The 22165-nt window shown below is 49.5% G+C and overlaps 1 protein-coding gene across 2 annotated transcripts in view; it reads right to left on the bottom strand.

The window, feature by feature from the left end:
* Positions 1–8528: 8528 nt before the first annotated feature.
* The window catches only part of WDTC1 (WD and tetratricopeptide repeats 1), a 56478-nt gene continuing 42841 nt past the window's right edge, over positions 8529–22165 (bottom strand). The window contains exons 9-15 of one of the 2 annotated variants that reach the window (XM_032759451.2): positions 20644–20719; positions 19931–20039; positions 18986–19159; positions 15641–15876; positions 13295–13469; positions 11913–12105; positions 8529–10906 (exon numbers count right to left, since the gene is read on the bottom strand). In XM_032759451.2, coding sequence (XP_032615342.1) covers positions 10709–10906; positions 11913–12105; positions 13295–13469; positions 15641–15876; positions 18986–19159; positions 19931–20039; positions 20644–20719 — 1161 coding nt within the window. In that variant the 3' untranslated portion in view covers positions 8529–10708. The remainder of the gene's footprint in view (positions 10907–11912; positions 12106–13294; positions 13470–15640; positions 15877–18985; positions 19160–19930; positions 20040–20643; positions 20720–22165) is intronic. The other variant, XM_058444255.1, reaches the window with a different exon arrangement.

The following is a 22165-nucleotide window of genomic DNA, read 5'->3' as shown; positions in this document are numbered from 1 at the left end:
CAATATCTGTCGCACCTTAGGAAAGTAGCAGAACCTGTTAGGGCATCAGTTTCCTTCTCTCTAAAATGAGAAATAGGCCAGGCGTGGTGGTTCACACCTGTAATCCCAACACTCTAGGAGGCCAAGAGGGGAGGATTGCCTGAGCTCAGGAGTTTGAGACCAGCCTGGGCAACATAGCAGGACCTCATCTCTACTAAAAAAGAAAAAAAAAATTAGCTGGGCATTGTGGCACATGTCTGTAATTCCAGCTACTTGGGAGGATTGCTTGAGCCTGGGGGGGCCACAGTGAGCCACTATTTGTTTATTTATTTGAGATGGAGTTTCATCTTGTTGCCCAGGCTGGAGTGCAATGGCACGAACTGACTCACTGCAACCTCCGCCTCCCAGGTTCAAGTGATTCTCCATCTCAGCCTTCCAAGTAGCTGGGATTACAGATGCATGCCACCATGCCCGGCTGATTTTTGTATTTTTAGTAGAGACGGGGGTTTTACCATATTGGTCAGGCTAGTCTCAAACTCCTGACCTCAGGTGATCCACCCACCTCGGCCTCCCAAAGTGCTAGGATTACAGGCGTGAGCCACCACGCCTGGCCAGTGAGCCATTATTAATTTCATCATCCAGGTATTAAGCCTGGATGTTGATAGTTATCTTTTCTGCTCCTCTCCTTCCTCCCACCCTCCACCCTCCAGCAGACCCCAGTGTCTGTTGTCTCCTTCTTTGTGTTCCTAAGGTTTGTTTTTTTTTTTTTTTGAGACGAAGTCTTGTTCTGTCACCTAGGCTGGAATGCAGTGGCACTATCTTGGCTCACTGCAACCTCTGCCTCCTAGGTTCAATCGATTCTCATGCCTCAGCCACCCAAGTAGCTGGGATTACAGGCACACAGCACCATGCCCGGATAATTTTTGTATTTTTAGTAGAGATGGGGCTTCACCATGTTGACTGGACTGGTGTTGACCTCCTGGCCTCAAGTGATCCTCCTGCTTCAGCCTCCCAAAGTGCTGGGATTACAGGTGTGAGCCACTACATTTGGCCTGGTGACGACCCCTTTTAGGGCTTACTAGAGTGATGAGGAGAGACCAGCGTGAGAGTCTCTAAATCACTGTAAAATATGGGTAAACTATGGCCTCATTAGGACCAGGACCTTATTTTACATGTAAAAAAGAACTGGGTGGGAGCAGGAGGCAGAGCAACCAAGTGGCACATTCCTTCTTTGGGCCGCCACCACTGCCAGACATGTTAATATCCCTAGACCTGACGAAGAACCTGGCACATGTGGGGCACTGAATGATGGCAGAATATACTGGGGAGGACTCACATTTCACAGTAAAATCCAGTGTTCAGCAACCGTGCACAATCCCTGTATTTGCTATTCCTCCAGATAATCTGGAGGCTCCAGGAAGGCAAGGAATATGTTGTGTACAATTTTGTTATGCCAGTGCCTGGCCCAATGCCAGACACAGAGTAGGAGCTCAAAAGTATCATGGGCCAGGCATGGTGGCTCACACCTGTAATACCAGCATTTAGGGAAGCTGAGGCGGGAGGATCACTTGATGCCAGGAGTTTGAGACCTGCCTGGGCAATATGGCAAGACCCTGTCTCTATTTAAAGAAAAAAAAAGTATTGTGACCTATTATAAGAAAATGGTTTATAAAGAATTGTACTAGGCCAGGCGTGATGGCTCACGCCTGTAATCCCAGCACTTTGGGAAGCCAAGGCAGGCGATCACCTGAGGTCAGGAGTTCGAGACCAGCCTGGCCAACATGGCAAAACTCTGTCTCTACTAAAAATACAAAAATTACCTGGGCATGGTGGCGCATGCCTGTAATCCCAGCTATCAGGAGGCTGAGGCAGGAGAATTGCTTGAACCTGGGTGGCAGAGGTTGCAGTGAGGCAAAATATCATGCCCTGCACTCCAGCCTGGGCCACAGAGACTCCATCTCAAAAAAAAAAAAAAAAAAAAAAAAAAAAGAACTGGACTAGGAATTAGGGATCAGGAATCTGGTCCTGACTTTGGTTCTAATTCACTAGGGTGCCTCAGGCAACCCCATCCCTTTTCCTGCCCCTCTTTGAAACTCATGGTCCCTATCTGTACAATGTGGAGATAGAGCTAGATCAGTGGTTCTCAGCTCTGGCTGCATACTAAAATGAACCTGGGATGATTTAAAACAATGGATGCCAGCCCAGGTCAGAAATGGAGCAGGACAAAACTCCCATGCTATTTAGTAGTGGGAGCGCCTGTGAACAGCCACTGCACTCCAGCCAGCGCAACAAAGCAAGACCCCATCTCTTAAAAAAAAAAAAAAAAAAGGACGGATGCCTGGGCTTTACCTCAGACCAATTAAAACAGAATCTCTGGGGTTGGGCATGGAAAGTTATAAAAGCATCCTGGGTGATTCTGATTTACAGCTAGGGCTGAGAGCCCCTGAGCTAGATGACTTCTCATCACCTTTTAAGTTCTGCAACAATATTTGGGCATGCTCTTAAGCAGACACAGGAGCAGCCCTCTGGGGCCACACTTGCCCTCCACAAATGCAGAAGTCCCTATTTCTAATCTCTGCTTTACTATACATTCACAGTATGGGCTCATCTGAGCCCCAGACTCTCTTATCAACAGGGCTCTTGAATGCTTTGGATGAATCACACATGTGGACACTCTTTAAAAATGGAGCACCACTGATCTTTTTGCTGTCTCTGTAGTTTCGCCTTTTCCAGGAAGTCGTCTAGTTGGAATCATACAGGATGCAGCCCGTTCAGTCTGGCTTCTTTCACAAAGCAATAAACATTTAAGTTCCTCCATATCTTTTTGTGGCTTGATAGCTCATTTCTGTTTATCATGAATAATATTCTATTTTATGGCTGTATCAGTTTGTTTATCCGTTCACTTTTTTTTTTTTTTTTTTTTTTAATTGAGACGTAGTCTTGCTTTGTCGTGGCCCAGGCTGGAGTGCAGTGGCACGATCTTGGCTCACTGTGACCTCCACCTCCCAGGTTCAAGCAATTTGCCTGCCTCAGCTTCCCAAGTAGCTGGGATAACAGTCGCATGTCACCACGCCCGGCTAATCTTAGTATTTTTAGTAGAGACGGGGTTTCGCCATGTTGGCCGGGCTGGTCTCAAACTCCTGATCTCAAGTGATCCACCTGCCTCAGCCTCCCAAAGTGCTGGGATTATAGGCGTGAGCCACCGCACCTGGCCTCCATTCACCTTTTGAGCGCCATCTTGGTTGCTTCCAGTTTTGGCAATCATGAATAAAGCTGATATAAATATTCATGTACAGGTTTTTACATGGTCATGTTTTCAACCCCTTTAGTTAAATACAAGGAGAGCGACTGCTGCATTGTATGGCAAGAGTATGTTTAGCTTTGTAAGAAACTGCCAAACTGTCTTCCAAAGTGGCTGTACTGTTTTGCATTTCCTCTGGCAATGAATGAGAGTTCCTGTTCCTCTACATCCTTGTCAGTATTTGCTGTGGACTGTTCTAACATTTTAGCTATCCTAGTAAGTGTGCAATGTGCAACGGTATCTCATTGTTTTAATTTGCAATTCCCTAATGACATGCTAAAAATCTTTTCATATGCTTACTAGTCACCTGTAAATCATCTTTGGTGTGGTGTTCAGATCTTTTGCCCATTTTGAAATTGGGTTGTTTCCATATTGTTGAGTTTTAAAGAGTTCTTGGCCAGGCGCAGTGGCTCATGCCTGTAATCCCAGCACTTTGGGAGGCCAAGACGGGTGGATCACGAGGTCAGGAGATCGAGACCATCCTGGCTAACACAGTGAAACCCCGTCTCTACTAAAAATACAAAAAATTAGCCAGGCGTGGTGGCGGACGCCTTTAGTCCCAGCTCCTTGGGAGACTGAGGCAGGAGAATGGCATGAACCCGGGAGGAGGGGCTTGCAGTGAGCTGAGATTGCCCCACTGCACTCCACCCTGGGTGACAGAGTGAGACTCTGTCTCAAAAAAAAAAAAAAAAAAAGTTGTGAGTTGTGTATTTTGAATACAAATCCTTTATCTGTGTTTTACAAATATTTCTCCCAGTCCTTGGCTTTTCTTTTCATTCTCTCCACTGTGTCTTTAACTGAGAAATTTTTTATTTTAATGAAGTCCAACTTACCAATTTTTTTCTTTCATCGATTGAGGTTTTGGTGTTGTATCTAAAAACTCATTGCCAAATCCAACAAAACAAGTGGCTGGGACTGCAACTCCGATTATGTTAAAGCTACAGATCAAGTTGGATTTTTTTCCTATGTTATCTTCTAGAAGTTTCATAGTTTTGTATTTTAAATTTAGGTCTGTCATCTATTTTGAGCTAACTTTTGTAAAGTGTTAGGTCAGTGTTTAGATTTTTTTTTGCATATGGATGTCCAATTGTTCCATCACTGTTTGTTGATAAGACTATCGTTTCTCCATTGAATTGACTTTACTGCCTTGTCAAAGATCAGCTGACTGTATTTGTGTGCGTCTATTCCTGGGTTCTCTATTTGTTCCATTGGCCTATTTGTCTATTCTTTTGCCAGTACCACACTGTCTTGATTATTGTAGCTTGATAGTAAGTCTTGAAGTCAGGAGTGTTAATCCTCTGAATTTGTTTTTCGTAAGTATTATGTTGGTTATTCTGGGTCTTTCTTCTTTTTCTCCATTTTTAACAAGAAGTTTATTTAAACAACAAGATGCTTGACTTAAAAGGAAAACTATTTAGGATTCTTTTTTTTTTTAAGAGTAATTTATCTCTACTTAAAGACAGATTGCCCTACATGTAAGAGCTATATACACAAAAAGTTATAAAATTGTCCTTGGTTTTACAATGATAAATGAAAAACATTAAAATTCTCCAATTGCGTAAGGTATTTAAGGATTTTTTTTTGTTAAAATAGTGAGAGCAAAATAACATTGCAATGTAAGATAAGAGTTGAATGAGCATGCCACTGATGGAGAAAGGGAGGTAATTTTCAAGAATCAGTATTTTCCCCACGGGTATGTTTTGATTGACATCAAGTGGATGTCATTGGCCATTTAATATTTAAAACAGCAAAATGCTTGTGAACATACACCCATTATTTTATTTACAATAAAAGAATGGGTAAGGGAAAAATAAAAGAATAGCGAAAACTATACTATAGTAATAGTCATGGTGTGGTAGAACCAAGTTGCAGTTTTCTAATTGAGAATGTAATCTTGGTCTATAAGAACAAAGTTCTAGAGTAAAGAAGCAGGTTCCTTTTTCAGTAGACACTTCTTGTCTGTTGCTGAAACACATCAATTGTATCTTCATCCTCCATTTCCAACTGTGCAGGTGTGTCTGTTTCATTGACTGGTTGCCTGTCAAACTAGAATCTGATCTGCCTCACTGACAAACTCTGTCATTCACAAAGACTTTCATTACTAAGTGGTATATGACTCTTTTTTTTTCTTTTATGAGATGGCATCTCATTCTGTCACCTAGGCTGGAGGGCAGTGGTGTGATCTCAGCTCACTGCAACTTCCGCCTCCCGGGTTCAAGCAATTCTCCTGCTTCAGCTTCCCAAGTAGCTGAGACTACAGGCACATACCACCATGTCCAGCTATTTTTTTGTATTTTTAGTAGAGACAGGGTTTCACCATATTGGTCAGGCTGGTCTCAAACTCCAGACCTCAGGTGATCCACCCATCTTGGCCTCCCTAAGTGCTGGAATTACAGGTGTGATCCACCACACCCGGCCGGTATATGACTTTTAATTTTAAACTGCACCACAGAACCATCCTGCCCTACTACCTTCAAATTAATAAGATTGTTATTCTCAGTCTTGACTCCTTCCTTGGGCTTTTCGTCAGCCATGCAAGTGCTGGAGTCTCCTCAGCTGCTGCTTCACAAATGAGGCACCAGGTCTGCACAGAACGAATGAGCACACAAACGGCACCAGGAGAGGCAGAAGGAGGTGGAACAGTGGAACTCTTCTGGGTCTTCTACATTTTCATGTAAACTTTAGAATCAGTTGGTGATATTCACAAAATAACTTGCTGGGACTATGACCAGGATCACATTGAAGCTATAGATCAAGTTGGAAAGAACTAACATCCTGAGTTTTCCTACCCGTGAACATGGACCATCTCTCCATTCACTTGATCTTCCTTGGTTTCTTTTTATCAGTTTTGTAGTTTTGCTCATACAAACCTTGTACATATGTTGTTAGATTTATTCCTAAGTACTTTTTTTGGGGGATGCTAATGAGGGCTGAATAGGTGGAGGACGAGGTGCTTTTAGAACAGTGAAACTATTCTGTATGACAATGTAATGGTGGATACGAGACATGCATTTGTCAAAACCCATAGAACTTTCCAACACAAAGAGTGAACCGTAATGTAAACTATGGACTTCAGTTATCATGATGTATCAATATTGGTTCATTAATTATAACAACACACTAATGCAAGATGTTAATAACTGGGAAAATTGAGCTGGGGAAAGAGGGGTATATGAAACTCATTATACTATCTGCTCAATTTTCTGTAAGTCTAAAACTGCTCTAGAAAGTAAAGGCTATTAATTTTTTTAAAAATGGAGTACCAACTCCAAATGAAACGGAGACCCTCGTGAAGTCTTCCAATGCCTCCCCTGCCTACAGGATCGAGTCTGTGGTCTCTCAGCAGGCACAGGAAATCCTTCACAGTTTGACTGCCCCTCCAGTCTACCCTCTACAATCCAGCCAAATGGAGTCACTCAGGGTTCATGAAGGAACCTGAGACTCTGCACTACTCCCTGGTCTGGAACATTGTCCCTCCTTTGCCTGGTCTGGAAATGCCTTCAAGAAGCTTCTGCAGACGTTAATTTGGGTACACAGAGGAATGATACCAGCCCACAGTATCTGTTTTATAATACCACCTATTGTGTTTCCGGCAGGACCTCTCAGTAGTTTCAGTAGTACTGAAACTACTGTTCCCACAGACTAAACCATAGTTCCCAAACTGTGCATCAAGGTGCCTGAGGGCACCCACAGCAAATTCACAGGGGGCTAGGTAGGACATTTTGAAAGATATTCAACATCTTTGGCTAATGAGAGAACTACTAGCTCAAGGTAGTTCACAGTTCCATTATTAGATTATGCCACAATCCTTTTGATTATGTCATCTTTAAGAAGCTCGGTCTTGGCCGGGCACAGTGGCTCGCGCCGGTAATCCCAGCCCTTTGGGAGGCCGAGGCGGGTGGATCACAAGGTCAGGAGATCGAGACCATCTTGGCTAACACGGTGAAACCCCGTCTCTACTAAAATACAAAAAGTAAGCCGGGCCTAGTGGCAGGTGCCTGTAGTCCCAGCTACTTGGGAGGCTGAGGCAGGAGAATAGCGTGAACTCAGAAGGTGGAGCTTGCGGTGAGCTGAGATCGCACCACTGCACTCCAGCCTGGGCGACAGAGCGAGACTCCACCTCAAAAAAAAAAAAAAAAAAAAAAAAAAAGCTGGGTCTTTAGTGGTTGCTGTGATAAAAAGCAAATGAAAATCAATGTGGGACAGGAAATGAAGGTAGCAGTGTCTGCTTTGATTAAAATTTAACAAGGTGTTCAGTGCCCAATGGGCAGCATAGATCCCATTAGTAATTGCAGTTGTTTAAGAATGAAGGCCGGGCGCGGTGGCTCACGCCTGTAATCCCAGCACTTTGGGAGGCTGAGGCGGGCAGATCACCTGAGGTCAGGAGTTTGAGACCAGCCTGGCCAAGGTGGTGAAACCCCATCTCTACTAAAAATACAAAAAATTAGCTGGGTGTTGTGGTGGGCACCTGTAATCCCAGCTACTTGGGAAGCTGAGGCAGGAGAATTGCTTGAACCCAGGAGGCAGAGGTTGCAGTGAGCCGAGATTGCACAACTGCACTCCAGCCTGGGCGACAAAAATGAAACTCTGTCTCAAAAAAAATAAAAAATAAAAAACAAAAATAAAATAAAAATAAAAATACAAAAAAAAAAAATAGCTGGGCGTGGTGGCACATGCCTGTAATCCCAGCTACTTGGGAGGCTGAGGTAGGAGAATCACTTGAACCCGGGAGATGGTGGTTGCAGTGAGCTGAGATCGTGCCACTGCACTCCAGCCTGGGCAACAGAGCAAGACTCCGTCTCAAAGAAAAAAAAAAAAAAGAATGAAATAAATATTGTTTCTTCCAATTCAGGTGTATTATTTTTTAAATGGCAACTAACTTGTTAGGACATAAATACTTTTGAAGTGATTTGGACTTAACTACTTAATAAATTGAACTGTTATTTCTTTTGGCTTAGAGGCTCCACGAAAAAATTACTGAGATGGTAATGGTGCTGTGAGCTAAGAAAGTTCAGGAACCTCTAGTCTAAGAGATTATCTAATCCAGGGCACTTCAAAAGCTTGCATATGTGAAATCAGTTTAGTGGGTTATAACCATATTTTTTTCCCTAATAAAACAGAAAGGTAAGCAGAGTACACTGCATGTAGCAAGAGTAAATATTATTGTGTAAAACTTTTGTTCATTTTATATATATATATATATATATATATATATATATATATATATATACACACACACACATATATCTACAAGTAATCATGTGTATATTGGGTCACAATGTAAAATGGTTTGAAAAACCACTAAGATTCCAAGTCCCTTATTTTACTGATGAGAAAACAGCCAGAGAGTGAATGCTGATGATTACAAATCACAGCCATGAGATCTGGGCTCTGCACTCAGCCCTGCTGGGCTGGGTGGCCACTGCTCACAGTGACCCTTCAAGGCAGGCCTCATTCTGCCCAGTAGAGGTGTGGTTACTCAAAGTCACAGAGCTACAGAGGTGAGGACCAGGTGCCCTCACTTTGGTTCCAAGACCCACCTGCACCCCACAAATGCCACCAGCCACACCTAGAACAAAATGGTTTTAATCAATTGCGTCACCCTCACTCTCCTGGGAGCGGAGCAACAAAAAGGCTCGGCTCCTGCCCCCAGAGGACAGTAAGGCTTATGTGTCTCTCCACACTGCAGGGCCCAGGCTGGGCAGGCAGGGGGTGGGAAGCAGGACAGGAGGCAGGGAGGGAGGGTGGGAGGCAGGGAGGAAATGGCAGGTGGCTGGAACACAAGAAAGCAAAGGGGACCCAGCTGGTCCTTGGGCCCCAGGGCCCAGCCCCAATACTCCTGCTCTCCCTTCTCCCTGGCTAGAGAAAGGTCACGGAGAAGAGACAGGGGAGCAGGTCCCAGCAGCAGGAGAAGCAGCAGCAGCTGTTTCCTTCACCAATAAATATACTTCATTACCAAGCTAGAAGAGAGGGGTGGGAAGAGGGACTGGGGTGGGAAGGAAGGGGGAGAAGCTGCCACCTGTGTTGCTGGGATTAAAGCAATGAGATGGTGCCAGACCCCCCACCACTATCCTCACCCTCCCCTTGTCTTCTTAAAACTGTGAAAAAGCTTTTAACATGGCCCTCCTGTCTCCAGGGCTGCTCTGAAGCCTGACTGAGAGGAGGCACCTGGCAGAGACAGGGGCTGAGGGAGGGAGCGAGGGAGTGGAGGGAGAGGAGAAGGGAGGCTGCTTTTCCCCAGGGGCTGCAGCTGGAGGGCTGGAGCCAAGTAAGCACTGAGGGGAAGCAGGGAGGGAGAGAGGGGGAAGGATGAACCAACTACCTGGAGCAGCTGGAGCTAAGAGCCAGGGGGCAGAGGGGAGGGGAGGCCTGGTGAGTGGTGGGTTGATCGCTGCATCCAGTGTAAAGCTTGGGGCTGCTGGGGAGGGAGGGGCTGAGTAAGGGACTTTCCCATCTGAGTGGCTCAGGAGACCCACCCCTCTCCCCTCAGAGCAGCAAGGGACAGAGAAAAGCCATCACTTCTTTGGTCTTTGTGGCGGCTCAGCATGTGGGATGGGAAGGAGGGCAGAAAGGGCAGAGAAGGGCCCTTAGCAGGAAGCGCCACCTCAGCAGAGTAGGCCTGGCTGGGAGCTCTGGCAGAAAGGTCACAGTGAGGCTGAGGAGCGCCCAAGAGGAGAACGGCCATAGTGCAGAAGTGCTGGCATGGATGGGTGGGGTAAGGTGCAGTGCCCCACCCTCTGCCAGGGCCCTTGGGAAAGGCAGAGCCTCCAGAGGTGGCCAGTGAGAGTAGGTGCAGGGCCAGAGCTAGTAGCCAGGAGAGGAGCGAGGGTGCTCCACAGCGACCTCAGCAGGCGGCCTGGTCTTGCCCACTCCAGGGCTCCCATCCTTCCTTTTGGTTCCGCTCTAACACTGGTGGCTCTGGAGGGAGGGTGGGACCCATCCTTTTTCAAAACCTTTCCTGAAGACCACAGGGGAGCTAGCCTTGCAGGCTAGGGAGCAAGAGTGGCAACAGGCCAAGGAGAGCCCTTACCAATTGGGAATCCCAGTCCTCCTCCTGCTGCCAGCTAAAGGGCAGGACAGTCCCTGAAGACAGTTCAGCTTGTTCCTCCCCACCTGAGGCAGAAGGGGTTTTGAGGCAGGCCAGAGCCCTCTAGGGACATGGAAGCAGGAGATGGGGGGGGCATATGGAGGGGTGTCCCCTCCTGCTCTTTTTTTCAGGGCTGGGGATAGTCAGGGGACAATCAGCCCAGAGTCTGAAAGCCAGCAAGTTGTAGCAACCTCCACCCCTAATGCCGAACTAACAAACAAAACAGGGGAAATGAAAAAAAAGGGGGGTGAGGAAGACAAACCAAAACAGAATCCCCTGACCTCCTGCCCAGGGCAGAGGGTCCAGCCAGTAGCAGGGGCTGGGGACCAGGGCTGGAGGGTCTAGCTGGGCCGGCACTGCACCTGGCCCTCAGAGCTGTCCTCGTCATCAGAGGCCCCGGCACCCCCACTGCTCAGGCCCGTGATCCGATAGCCCATGTTGAGCAGCATCACCTCCAATGGGTCTGCATTCATGCGCCGCTGGTTGGCCTGTGAAGCACCCTCCATATCTTCCACGACTCGGCCTGTGAGGTCTTCACTCTGTGGTGGAGAAAGGGGTGACACACGTGGGGCTCAGGGAGGGAGAGACACCAGGGTACATGTATAGGGGCGGGGGAGGGAAATACACAGACTAAACTATCTACAGGGGGAGGTACACGTACATGCCAGGTGTATATGGGTGGAGGGGAACACACAACCCTGGCTACGTATTGTTGGGGGTGCTCACACTGGAATATATATGGGGGGACACGCCACCTCAGGATACACAGGCCGGTCATAACATGCTGGGATACACGTGGGGGACAGTACACACCAGGATATGTTGGGCACACATACTGGGATACCTGGGACAAGGGGCAGATGCGACTTCCCCACCCCATTCTGTTTTGTTGCCACAACAACTCTCCTTCATCTTTCTTTCTCCTCTCCTCTCAATGGGGAAGCCTATAGGGGGCCTCTCTTTAAAAGTCACAGCAAATTATCTTGGGAATCAGACATACCACTTGACTTTTGTTTTGCCAGCTGAGAAGAGGGAAACAGTAGGGCAGAGGGGAAGGGGAGGCACCAAGCCAGCTTCCCTGGCTACCCACCCTGGGAGTGGAGGGGACTCCACTGTCCTAAGTGTCCTTGTGGGCTGGACACTTCACAGGCATCTCTTCTTTACTCCTCACCACAACCTTTCAAGGTGGTGCTGTCATTCCCATTCCCAATGTACAGATGATTAAAAGCCTGGGTCAGAGATGGTGAAGTCTCTCAGGCAGCGAGTGAGGAGACTGGATTCAAACTTAGGCCTACCAGATGCCAAAGTCTGCATAGTTCCCTTGTGACCAGGGCCTCTGCACATCTTCTGGAGAATTGCTGCTGCATTTGGAGCTTCTGGAATCTGAGGACACAGCCTTGGGCCCCGGGGTAAGGCTTACTCAGCAGCTTCCAGCCTCTGGGTGGCTCATTTCTCTTCCCCGCGCTAGCAGGCTCCACTGGAGCCTTCCATAGAGTCCCTGCCCTCCTCTCTGCTTGGCTTTGGTCACCTTGCCTGCACCCTCACCTCTGGTCGGGGGTTCCAGAGCCGCACAACAGGATCGATGCCACTGGTGGCCAGGAAGCAGTAGCTGGGGTGTGGTTGCAGGCAGTTGACAATGGACTCATCCCCTTGGAGCACACGGACCAGGTTGGTGGTCTCCTTTTCCCAGATGAAGAAGGAGCCATCGTCAGAGCCACTGACGATATACTGAGCGTTGCTGGCGGGGGCAAAGGGCAGGGAGGTCAGGTGGGGTACTGCCCTACAGCCTCAAGTAGAGGCTGCATGGCCTAGGTAAAGGGGGAGCAAGGAAGTCTGCAGCCACTCAGTCTCCCACATGCTGGGGTGTGCACTTGACCCTGAATTCCTCCATGTATATAGCCCTGGTCACTGTTCTCTTAAACCCAGGGCCAGCGACTACCTGGATTTCTCCAAGACAGTCTCCCCTGCAGTTCATTATTACCTCCTTGGGCCAGGATCATCTTACATCATCTCTCGGGCCTCTAAAATACCCTGTTTTAAGCCTCCCCTGAGCAGTCCCAGGTTTCTGGCATCCAGACTCCCCGTGCCCCTCACACACCACTGACATTTAGAGGGCATCTTGATGGATTCTTTTTTTTTCTCAGAGACAGGGTCTCATTCTGTCACCCAAGCTGGAGTACAGTGGCATGATCATGGCTCACTGTGGCCTTCACTGGTCCTCCAATGTCAGCCTCCTGAAAAGCTGGGACTACAGGTGCATGTCACCACACCCAGATAATTTTAAAAATTTTTTATAGAGATGGGGGTCTATGCTGTCCAGGCTGGTCTCAAACTCCTGGGCTCAAGCAATCCTCCCGCTTCAGCCTCCCCAAGTGCTGGGATTACAGGCATGAGCCACTGTGCCTGGCCTATGGAGAGATTCTTGATTCATGTTCATGTGTCTCACCTACCCAAAGAAAGTACATCTACAAATGAGGGGTGGGGGTGATGGTGTCTGAAACACAGGGTGTGTCCCTTAGTACACAGGGCACCGTTTTGAGCACAAAACAGATGTGCCAAGATTCCCAGCCTTGGAGGGCTGCTGCCTCATACTCCCAAGCAGAGGGAGGTTCCTTGAATGCAGATAAAGAAACCAAGCTCTGGCACATGTAGACAGAGGGAGAAGGAGGTGGGGGATGAAGGAGTGCTGGAGGCTCTACTTGGGTTATCTTATTAGTCCTTGTTACGGCCTCATAAATGGGCATGGCAGGTTGGTCATTTCATAGATTAAAAAACTTTAGAGGCTGACAAAGGTGAAGCCATTTGCCCAAGGGTACAGAGGCAGAGCAGGGATTTGAGATTCTTCTCTAAAACCATTATGCCCCAACACTCCCCACTCAACCTCCCGCTGCCAACTGGGCTGCACCCTCCTCTTCAGGGCCTCGGACCTGCCAAAGAAATTGGCCTCCTTGATATCCGTGGTGGTGTTGCAGTGGCCGCAGTAGCGGAACTGATAGTCGTAGCTTCGCTCCCGCAGCACCATTTCGTCCTCTGAGATGGAGTCCTTGCGGCTCGTGCTGCGGAGGCGGACTGGGGCGCTGCCACCAGGTCCCTTCTTCTCCTCTGGGGGCAGAGATCCAGAAAAGGTAAGCGTCTTGTTCCCTTCTCTCCTTCCCTATTTTCCCCCACCTATGGCTCTGTTTTCGGTCCAAAGTCTGACAACATAGAGCTACCTGCCTCCACCCTTATCCTGGAAAATTGGGGAAAGGTTGTGAGGAAGATGCATCTTTGGATTTAGCCCCTGAGGATGTTCAAGAGGAGACCTTTGGTGCCAGGAGGGCCCTGGTTCAGGTCCCTAAATGAGGGCCTGAAAGCCCCAAAGACGCAGAGACTCAAAGTCTGTTTCTGTGGAGGGGAGAGGCAGGGGAGGGTAGAGTGAGACACTAGAAAAGAGAGAATGGATGACTTTTTTTTTTTTTTTTTTTGAGATGGAGTCTTGCTCTGTCACGCAGGCTGGAGTGCAGTGGCGTGATCTCGGCTCACTGCAACCTCCACCTCCAAGGTTCAAGCGATTCTCCTGCCTCAGCCTCCTGAGTAGCTGGGACTACCATGCCACCACGCCCAGCTAATTTTTGTATTTTTAGTAGAGACGGGGTTTCGCCACGTTGGCCAGGCTGGTCTCGAACTCCTGACCTCAGGCGATCCACCTGCCTCGGCCTCCCAAAGTGCTGGGATTACAGGCGTGAGCCACCGAGCCCAGCCTGGGTGACTTTTATAAACAGATTCATAGCACTTAGGGCAGTAAGGACCATGCCCTTACCCTCTGGAAGACAAGTTATTAGGGTCCCAAATGAGAGTCACTGATCAGTTAAGTGACAGGTAAAGTCACACAAGTTTTCTCAGTTCCTTAAAAGTGACTCACTCATGCCTGCTTCAGGGCCTTGGAGCATGCTGGTCTGTATGCCAGGAGCTCTGCATCTCCCACAGCTACACTTTGTTGTTGTTGTTTGAGACAGGATTTTGCTCTGTCACCCAGGCTGCAGTGCAGTGGTGTGATCATGGCTCACTGTAGCCTTGACCTCCTGGGCTCAAGTGATCCTCCAGCCTCAGCTGCCTGAGGAGCTGGGACTACAGGTGTGTGCCACCACCCCTGGCTAATTTTTTTTAATTTTTCTTTTGTTGATATGGGATCTTGCTATGTTGTCCTGGCTGATATTGAACTCCTGGGCTCAAGCAATTTTCCCACATCAGCCTCCCAAAGTGCTGGGATTATAAGCGTGAGCCACCGCACTAGGCCGCACAGCTATATTTTGTATCTAGTTAATGCTTCCTTTGTATCCTTTAGATCTTAGTTTAAATGTTTCTTCCTGAAGAACCCCAGAATGCCATCAAGCCACCCCCTCCCAACATGCACACCATTCGGGTCCCCATGGCACTTGTCATACTTTTTGTTTCTCCTTTATCACTTGGTTCCTTCACTAGACTGTAAATGCCATAAACACAGAAATTCCATGTGACTTAGTCACAGCTCTATTCCCAGGACCCAGCACAGTGCCTGGCACATGGCAGGTGTCTGATAACTATTCATTAAACAAATGAATTTATCACATGGTTGGTAAACTGCAAAGGAGAGAGGTGAAGATCCATGTCTGCCTCCTGTGAGCTCACCGTTCACATTTACAGACCACACTCCAATGGCCCACTTCATTCTCCAGCACACTGAGGTGAGCTGGGCAGGGCTTCGTGCTCTTTGTGCAGGTAAGGCAGTAGGTAGAGAGGCTGTGCTTTCTCCAAGGCCGCACAGTCACGTGGTGGAGCTGCATTTGGAACCAAGGCCCCACAGTCCAAGCCTGAGGCATTTCTACTGCTCTGCGCTATTGTCTCTGCTGCACTTGTACACTCGGAACAAACACAACGACCAGCTTCTGCCTCTCAGATGCCCAAGTGGAACCACCAGGGCCCTGTCTAAGCAGGTGCGAATGCCTAGTGGGAGCCTGACTGAGCTCAGCTTCCTCCTATCCTGGGTACCAGGCACTCCCCCAGGTGCTTTAAACATGCCATTTAAACATGCTGATCCTCAATAGAAACGCTCAGTGGGAGGTGCTGGCATGTCTCCTTTTCAGACCAGGAAACACTCTCAGACAGAGACCAAGTAACTGCCCCAAAGTTGCATGGTTTCTGAATCAACATCTGAACCCAGGCCTCTCCAATCCCAGAACCATGACGTCTCCAGAATGTCATGCAGCATCTCCAAGAGAAAGAGTAACAGCACCCCCTCCTTAGTGCCCACTCACCACCATCGTTTTTAGAGAAGAGGGCAGCTGTGATGTCGCGGCCCAATGCATCACAAGCGCTGCTGTGGGCCTGCTCCGGAAATTTCCCTTTGAAGTCGTCCAGGCACTCCAGGGCTTCAGCCACATACTTGAGCTCAAAGAGGCAGCGGGCCAGGCGAAAGTGTGCCTTCAGGTGGCATGGGTTTAGGGAGATGGCCTTGAGGCAGTCCCTCAGGGCATCATAGTGGTCACCATCCCTGGGAAGGCAGGGAAGAGTGGCTTGGAGGTGGAGCCACGTGGCAAGCAAGGGGTCCCCATTCAGTCTCCTCTGCTTCCTGTGGCCACCCCAGCCCACCACTGACAGATCTCATGGCAAGGGGACTTGAGGACGAAGAGAATCCTGGCTCAGCCCAGGCCTCCCCCATCAGGAGACAGAGTATGGTTAAGGAGCAAGCCAGGAAACCCTGAGGTCTCGAGGGTGGCAAAAGCTGGTGTCAGGCTGCCCTCTGCTGGGCACAGAGTGCAACTGCACACTGGCTCACCCCAGGCACCCGCAGCTCTGCAGCAGAAGGCCTGGCATCTTGCCCACCACAGGCTCCCCAAGCCCTCCTTCTCTCTTCCCCCATCCACCTTCTCAAATCACCCCCGGCTGGCCTTCAAAGCCACGTCCAAGGCAGGGGGCCCTCAAGGACAGTTCTGTGGTCTGGGGAAGCCAGAAGTGCCAGGCTGGGGACGCAGGGTCTGACCAGCAGGCAGCAAGCCCTCAGCCAGACCCCCCTCTGTCCTGGCTGACTGATCCACAGCAGCTGTGGCCTCTACCTCCTGGGGCTGGAGGATGGGGCCTGACAGTCTGGCAGAGTCAGCTCTCTGGAAGCTGATGGTAAGGGGGGTTGTGCACACCAGGAGCTCCAAATCGTCCCCACTCACTTCTCCAACCTCCTGAAGCATGGATGAAGGGAAGTGGGAGTGCTTTTGATGGGGAAGCGGGGAAAGAGGAAGTGAAAGGAGGTCAGAGAAGCCCCTCCTTTTCCCACCCTGTGCCAGAATATAGGAAGCACACTCCCCCAGCACCCATAGACCTGTCCTTGCCTCTTGTCTGGAGAGCCAGACGGGCCACAGGAACTGCTTCTTCAGAAGCCTTTTTTTTTTTTTTTCAGCTGGGCTGGAGTAGGCCTAGGACCCAACTGTGCCAAGCAGCAGTAAGAGGCACCCCTTAGAGTTAATGGCCCCTTCTCCAAGGGCACAGCTCACAACAATCTGGCATGGCTAAGGCAGGCCTGACATGGGAAGGTTCTTCCTGAGCCTCCTTCTGCAGCACTTAGAGGGAGCACCCAGTCCTCGGATCAGCCACGCTCAGACCAGGAACCAGCAGCTCAGCCCATGTGGGGGCAGGCAGGAAACAGAGCTGCTTCAATGGCGTGGCCTGCATCAGGATGAATGGCTGTGACGAAGGAGCAGGCACTGTTTGGAAACCCAATTACTGCATGCAAGGTGCCCCTCTGAGCTCCTGGGGAGAGCCAGACCAGAGACCAGCCAGGAGCCAGAGGGTGACAGCTCCCACTGCATCCAGGAGCAGATGGCAGCCCTGGGGAGACTGGCCTAGGACAGAATGTGACATTCTAGGGGTCACTGGCAGGCATGTGGGGATGGGGGTAGAGAGCAGGCTGGCCCCAGGGCTCACCCTTCCTAGACTCACTGCCAGATCAATCTCCCTGAAAGGACAGCCCTCGGCACATCCCTCTCCTGCTCAGAACTCTCCAGTAGCTGCCCATCATGCACTGAATCGAGGCCAACGTCACCGCTCTGCATTCCAAGCCCTCCCTAGGCCGGCCCCAGGCTACCTCACAGACTCATCTCCTGCCAGTCCCTTTCCGAACTCTCTGCTCCAGCCAAATGGATTTGCTGTTCTGCAAACAAGCTCTTCAGTCAGTCCCCCACCCCCACGCCTTTGTTCACACCATTTCATCTCCCTGGAATGTCCTTCCCCCACAGGCCCCTCCTCTCCTTCATCTCCTGTCTAAGCCTGCCTACACTTAAAGCCCATTCAGACGCCATGTCTTTCTGATGCTTCCCTGCTCCCCAGCTAAAGCGACCCAACTTTTCTTGATGCCCACAGCCCTTTACCTGACCATTCACAAAACTCACTGCTTCCTATCTCTTTAATGCTGAGCTATGTCCACCACTTTAACCACTGTCCGGAGGCTCCTCTGGAGCACAGGAGCTCAGAGTGATAGAACTTTGTGTTCCTAGTACCTAGCACATAGTAGGAGCTCAGAGAACATGCTGAGGGCACATATGGATTGGGAAATCACCAACCTCTCTCAGCAAGAATGCAGGAGTGAAGCTGAGCTCTCAGCCTACAGCCTGGATGAGGACCACTGAGTTCTACCCAGCTGTTGGACAGAGAGGTGAATCAACTCACAATTCACCCAAAACAGTCATCTCCTGGGTTTGGCTGCCACCTGAGCCCTTGGCCAACTCCTGATGCCTTAGCTAAGGCCGGGGGACAGCATCTTCCCACCCCCACCCAGCACTACCATCCTGCTGACTTGGGTGGGTTTCTTAAGCTTCCCTCTCTGGCCTGCCTAGTTGCAGCCAGACGATGGCACACCAGCTGGCCTGTCTGTCTGGGCAGAGCCGACGGATGCCAGACGGAGCAGAAATGGCTGTGGGCCCAGCTCTATCCATCTCTAGTCCTGGCCCTGGCTGGGGGATGGGGGGCGGGGTCTGCATGTCTGCTTGCCTGCTGGTGCTGCAGGCAGAAGGGCTGGGGGCCCTGATGGTCTCCAAAGATGAGGAGTTCTTTCAGATATGGTCTACTTCTTTATTATCAGCCACCATACCCTAGCGTGACCCATAGCCAGCTTTGGATCTCTGGGATATGGTTTGTACTCAGTCCAAAGGGTCTAAGAACACAGAAAGCAAGCCTTCGGGGGGCAAGGGACTGCAGAATATTTTAGACACGTACTAACTGAATTCACCAAACCCCTCATTTCCACTTAGCAAGATTCCACTGCTCTTCAAAGTCCAATTCTCCAACAGTTGGGACTAACAATCCTCAACTCCTACTTCCCCAGGGGCCACAGCACTTGATAATAATATGCCATGTAGGAACTAGTTTTGAACATGTTCCACGTAACTGTGAGCTTCCTTAGTGCTTGAGACTTCCTCATTAATGGGTCAGGTGCCTGCCCACCATTAACCTGGAGGTGGGGAGGAGAGGCCAAGAAGCCCTAAGAGGCAGCAATATGTTCTTGCCACTTTCCCTGCATGCCTTGGCAACTTGGCTCCATCAGGCCCCTGCCTTTTGGTCCAGCTGCTTTGTCCCTCATCCTGACCCAGATCCCCTCTGCAGTGGCCACTCACCACTTGCGCTTCATGTAGGCTGCTGCTCGGTTTCCATAAAGCATGGCATTGTGAGGGGCCCTCTGCACAGCCTTGCTGTAAAGCTGAATGGCTTGGGTCCACTGCTGGCAGGCAAAGGCCTCATTGGCTTGCTGTTTCACCCGCTCCAGGTATGGCGGTAGCTCTACTTGCGGGCTGAAGGGGAAATAGAGCCAGGTCAGAACAGTCAAAGAAGGTCAGAGCAGCCCCTCAGGGAGTCTGTAACATGGCCTGAGGGCCACCCAGGTTTTCTTGGCCCCTGAGATCTGACTGCTATCTGGAAGAGGGGACCACTACCCCAGTCTGGGATATTACCTATTACTGTGATAGGGAATACCATTTGGAATTCCATTCCAAATACTCTCAGCCAGTGAAAAGAAGAAGGGCAGAAATGAAGCTGTACTTAAACTCCTGGGCATGGTAGTAGCTGATACCACCTGCCTCCATGCTGAGCTGAACCTTACGACCACCCGAGACCCTCCTATGGATCGCTGTCTAGAGAATTCTGTTTCTCTCAAGGCTAGGGAGTTTGAGCACTCTGTATCCAAAGCCCAGCACAGAGCCTGGCAGGGAAAAGAGGCAAGGATATGCTATAGGATGGGGAATAATATAATGGGGAGGCCCATTTGTATGCAGCCCCTTTTTGCAGAGAGCTCAGTGCTAAGAGGCAGCTAGCCCCTGAGTCCTGACCCCAGTTACTGGTACCAACAGGCTAGAGCTACAGTCTGACCATGACTAGTGTCCTGCCAGACAGAGGGGCACTGGAAACACTAGCCACCCTCCAAGAAGCCTCTTTGCCTTGGTCCTCACTCTCTGGGATGCATGAGTGGGTGTGGGTCAGGAGGAAGATTTACAGGTTATGTCCCTCCCTCCAGTCCATATAGTGTAAGTGGGGCTTGGAGGGCTGGACAAGCCAGCTGGGCTCACCTGACATGTCCCCTACTCTCCGGCAGCCGGAAGCCATTGCTATGAAGGTGCAGGCCACTGGACACACCGTTGGACACACCGTTGGTGGACATCTTGCCATTCTGGACTTCTGGCAGAAGATAGTGAGAAAGTGACAGCAACAACTCAGGAAGAGGACCCATTTCTTCCTGGCAGCCCTCTAGCTTCCATCACCGGGTCTGATGGTTCCATCGTGGGACTATTCTCCCAGAGTAAGATCCATTCCCAGAAAGCAAGCTCTGACGTAAAGAAAAGCCCGTGCGCCCTCTGCTGGCTGGCGAGGGACACAACTTCACCGTGGTATTACTCAGCTGGGGCTGGGGCTAGGGCTGGGGCTGGGGGTGGGAATGGAGTGAAGAGGTGCCTAAATCAACTGTAGGCCCCAGGAAGAAATCAATGAGAAGACTGGGCCAGGATACAAAGGAGAGGGGAACTACTTCAGGTTCTCAAGAGCCAAGCCATGGAAGGAACCTGTCTTTTCAGAGGGAAGCAAAAAGGGCAGTGATGCGTAGCTCTTGAAGAGATCTCTGCTCTATTGTCATCTTCTTTCTTACTGCATAGGTGGGGTTATTTCAGAGATCTGCTCTTTTTGGAGGATCACAGTCCAGAGTAAAGGGCAGGCTTCTCAGCAGGTGCAGCGTGCACTGAAGCTCCCTTACACCGCCTCAGCAGAGACACCCTAACGGAGAACTTACCCCCTGAGGAGTGGCATTTTCGAGGCAAGAGGAAGGTGTACGGCCGCTGCTTGTAAGTCAAGTCAAACAAATAGACCTAGAGTTGAGGGGGGCAAAAAAAGACATGGAAGCTGTGAGGTAAGGATGTGGTTGAACCAGTAACCAGGACTTGGCTTCTCAAGAACCAGAGTCTTGGAACACAGTGAATGTTGAGCATAGAACCATCAAGCTATCCCAGGAGGTATTTCTAGCAAACCTCAGGCTGGAAAATCTTCCTAGCTCTAGCATTCAGGGTGGGCTATCTGATCTACCCAAAGCCCTCCTTGAAATACTATCATTAATTAGAATCACATTTGGCTGGGCACGGTGATGGAGCCTGCAATCCTAGCACTTTAGGAGGCTGAGGCAGGAGGGTGGTTGCTTGAGCCCAGGAGTTTGAGACCAGCTTGGGCAACATGGCGAAAAACCCTGTCTTCACAAAAAATACAAAAACTAGCCAGCTGGTGCCTGTGGTCCCAGCTACTCAGGAGGCTGAGGTGGGGGGATCCCTTGAGCCTGGGATGTCGAGGCTGCAGTGACCCGAGATTGTACCACTGCACTCCAGCCTGGGTGACAGAGTGAGATCCTGCCTCAAAAAAAAAAAAAAAGAAGGTCAGGTGCAGTGGCTCATGCCTGTAATCCCAGCACTTTGGGAGGGTGAGGTGGGTGGATCACCTGAGGTCAGGAGTTCAAGACTAGCCTGACCAACATTGTGAAACCCTATCTCTACTAAAAATACAAAATTAGCCAGGCGTGGTGGCACGTGCCTGTAACCCCAGCTACTTGGAAGGCTGAGGCAGGAGAATTGCTTAAATCCAGGAGGCAGAGCGGAGGTTGCAGTGAGCCGAGATTGCACCACTGCACTCCAGCCTGGGCAACAAGAGCGAAACTCCATCTCAAAAAAAAAAAAAAAAAAAAAAAAAAAAAAACCATCTCAAAAAAAAAAAAAAAAAAAAAAAAAAAGAAAAAGGAAAAAGAAACCACGTCACATGTTTAAAAAGATGAACTCCTCAAAGGTCACAAAGCCAAATGTCTCATTTTACATTTATCCTAGCACTACTCCTGAGCTTTTCATGATTCCTTGGACAGGTGCAGGAATGTCTGGCTTATCCTCACCTATTCTGCATCCCGTTTCCTTTGTACATATTTGGGCCTTGCCTTGTAATGTCATTAACTGTTTCATTTGTCATGTCTCCCATCAGCCTGGGGATGGATCATATTTCTCACTTGTCTCCCTTATATTTATAAAATGCTAGTCCCAGAGTAAGTGCTCAGTGTTGGCAGAGTAAATAAATGTATGCAAGGCTTACTAAATATCCTGAGAGCACACAAATAGAAGGTTTAGCAACCTGCCATTATCAAAGAACACTTCCCAAAGCTGGCACTAACCCACAGCTTGCTCTGAGCTGCATGCTCTGAGCTCCAGAGATTTCCTCCTAGGAAAACAGTACATGAGGAAACTGAGGCTCAGAAAAATAAAGAGATTTGCTCAAAGTCACAGTAA

The sequence above is a fragment of the Hylobates moloch genome, unplaced genomic scaffold (assembly GCF_009828535.3).
Source record: "Hylobates moloch isolate HMO894 unplaced genomic scaffold, HMol_V3 SCAFFOLD_9, whole genome shotgun sequence".
In the NCBI taxonomy this organism is placed as follows: domain Eukaryota; kingdom Metazoa; phylum Chordata; class Mammalia; order Primates; family Hylobatidae; genus Hylobates; species Hylobates moloch.
This window is presented reverse-complemented; position numbering and strand designations above follow the sequence as displayed.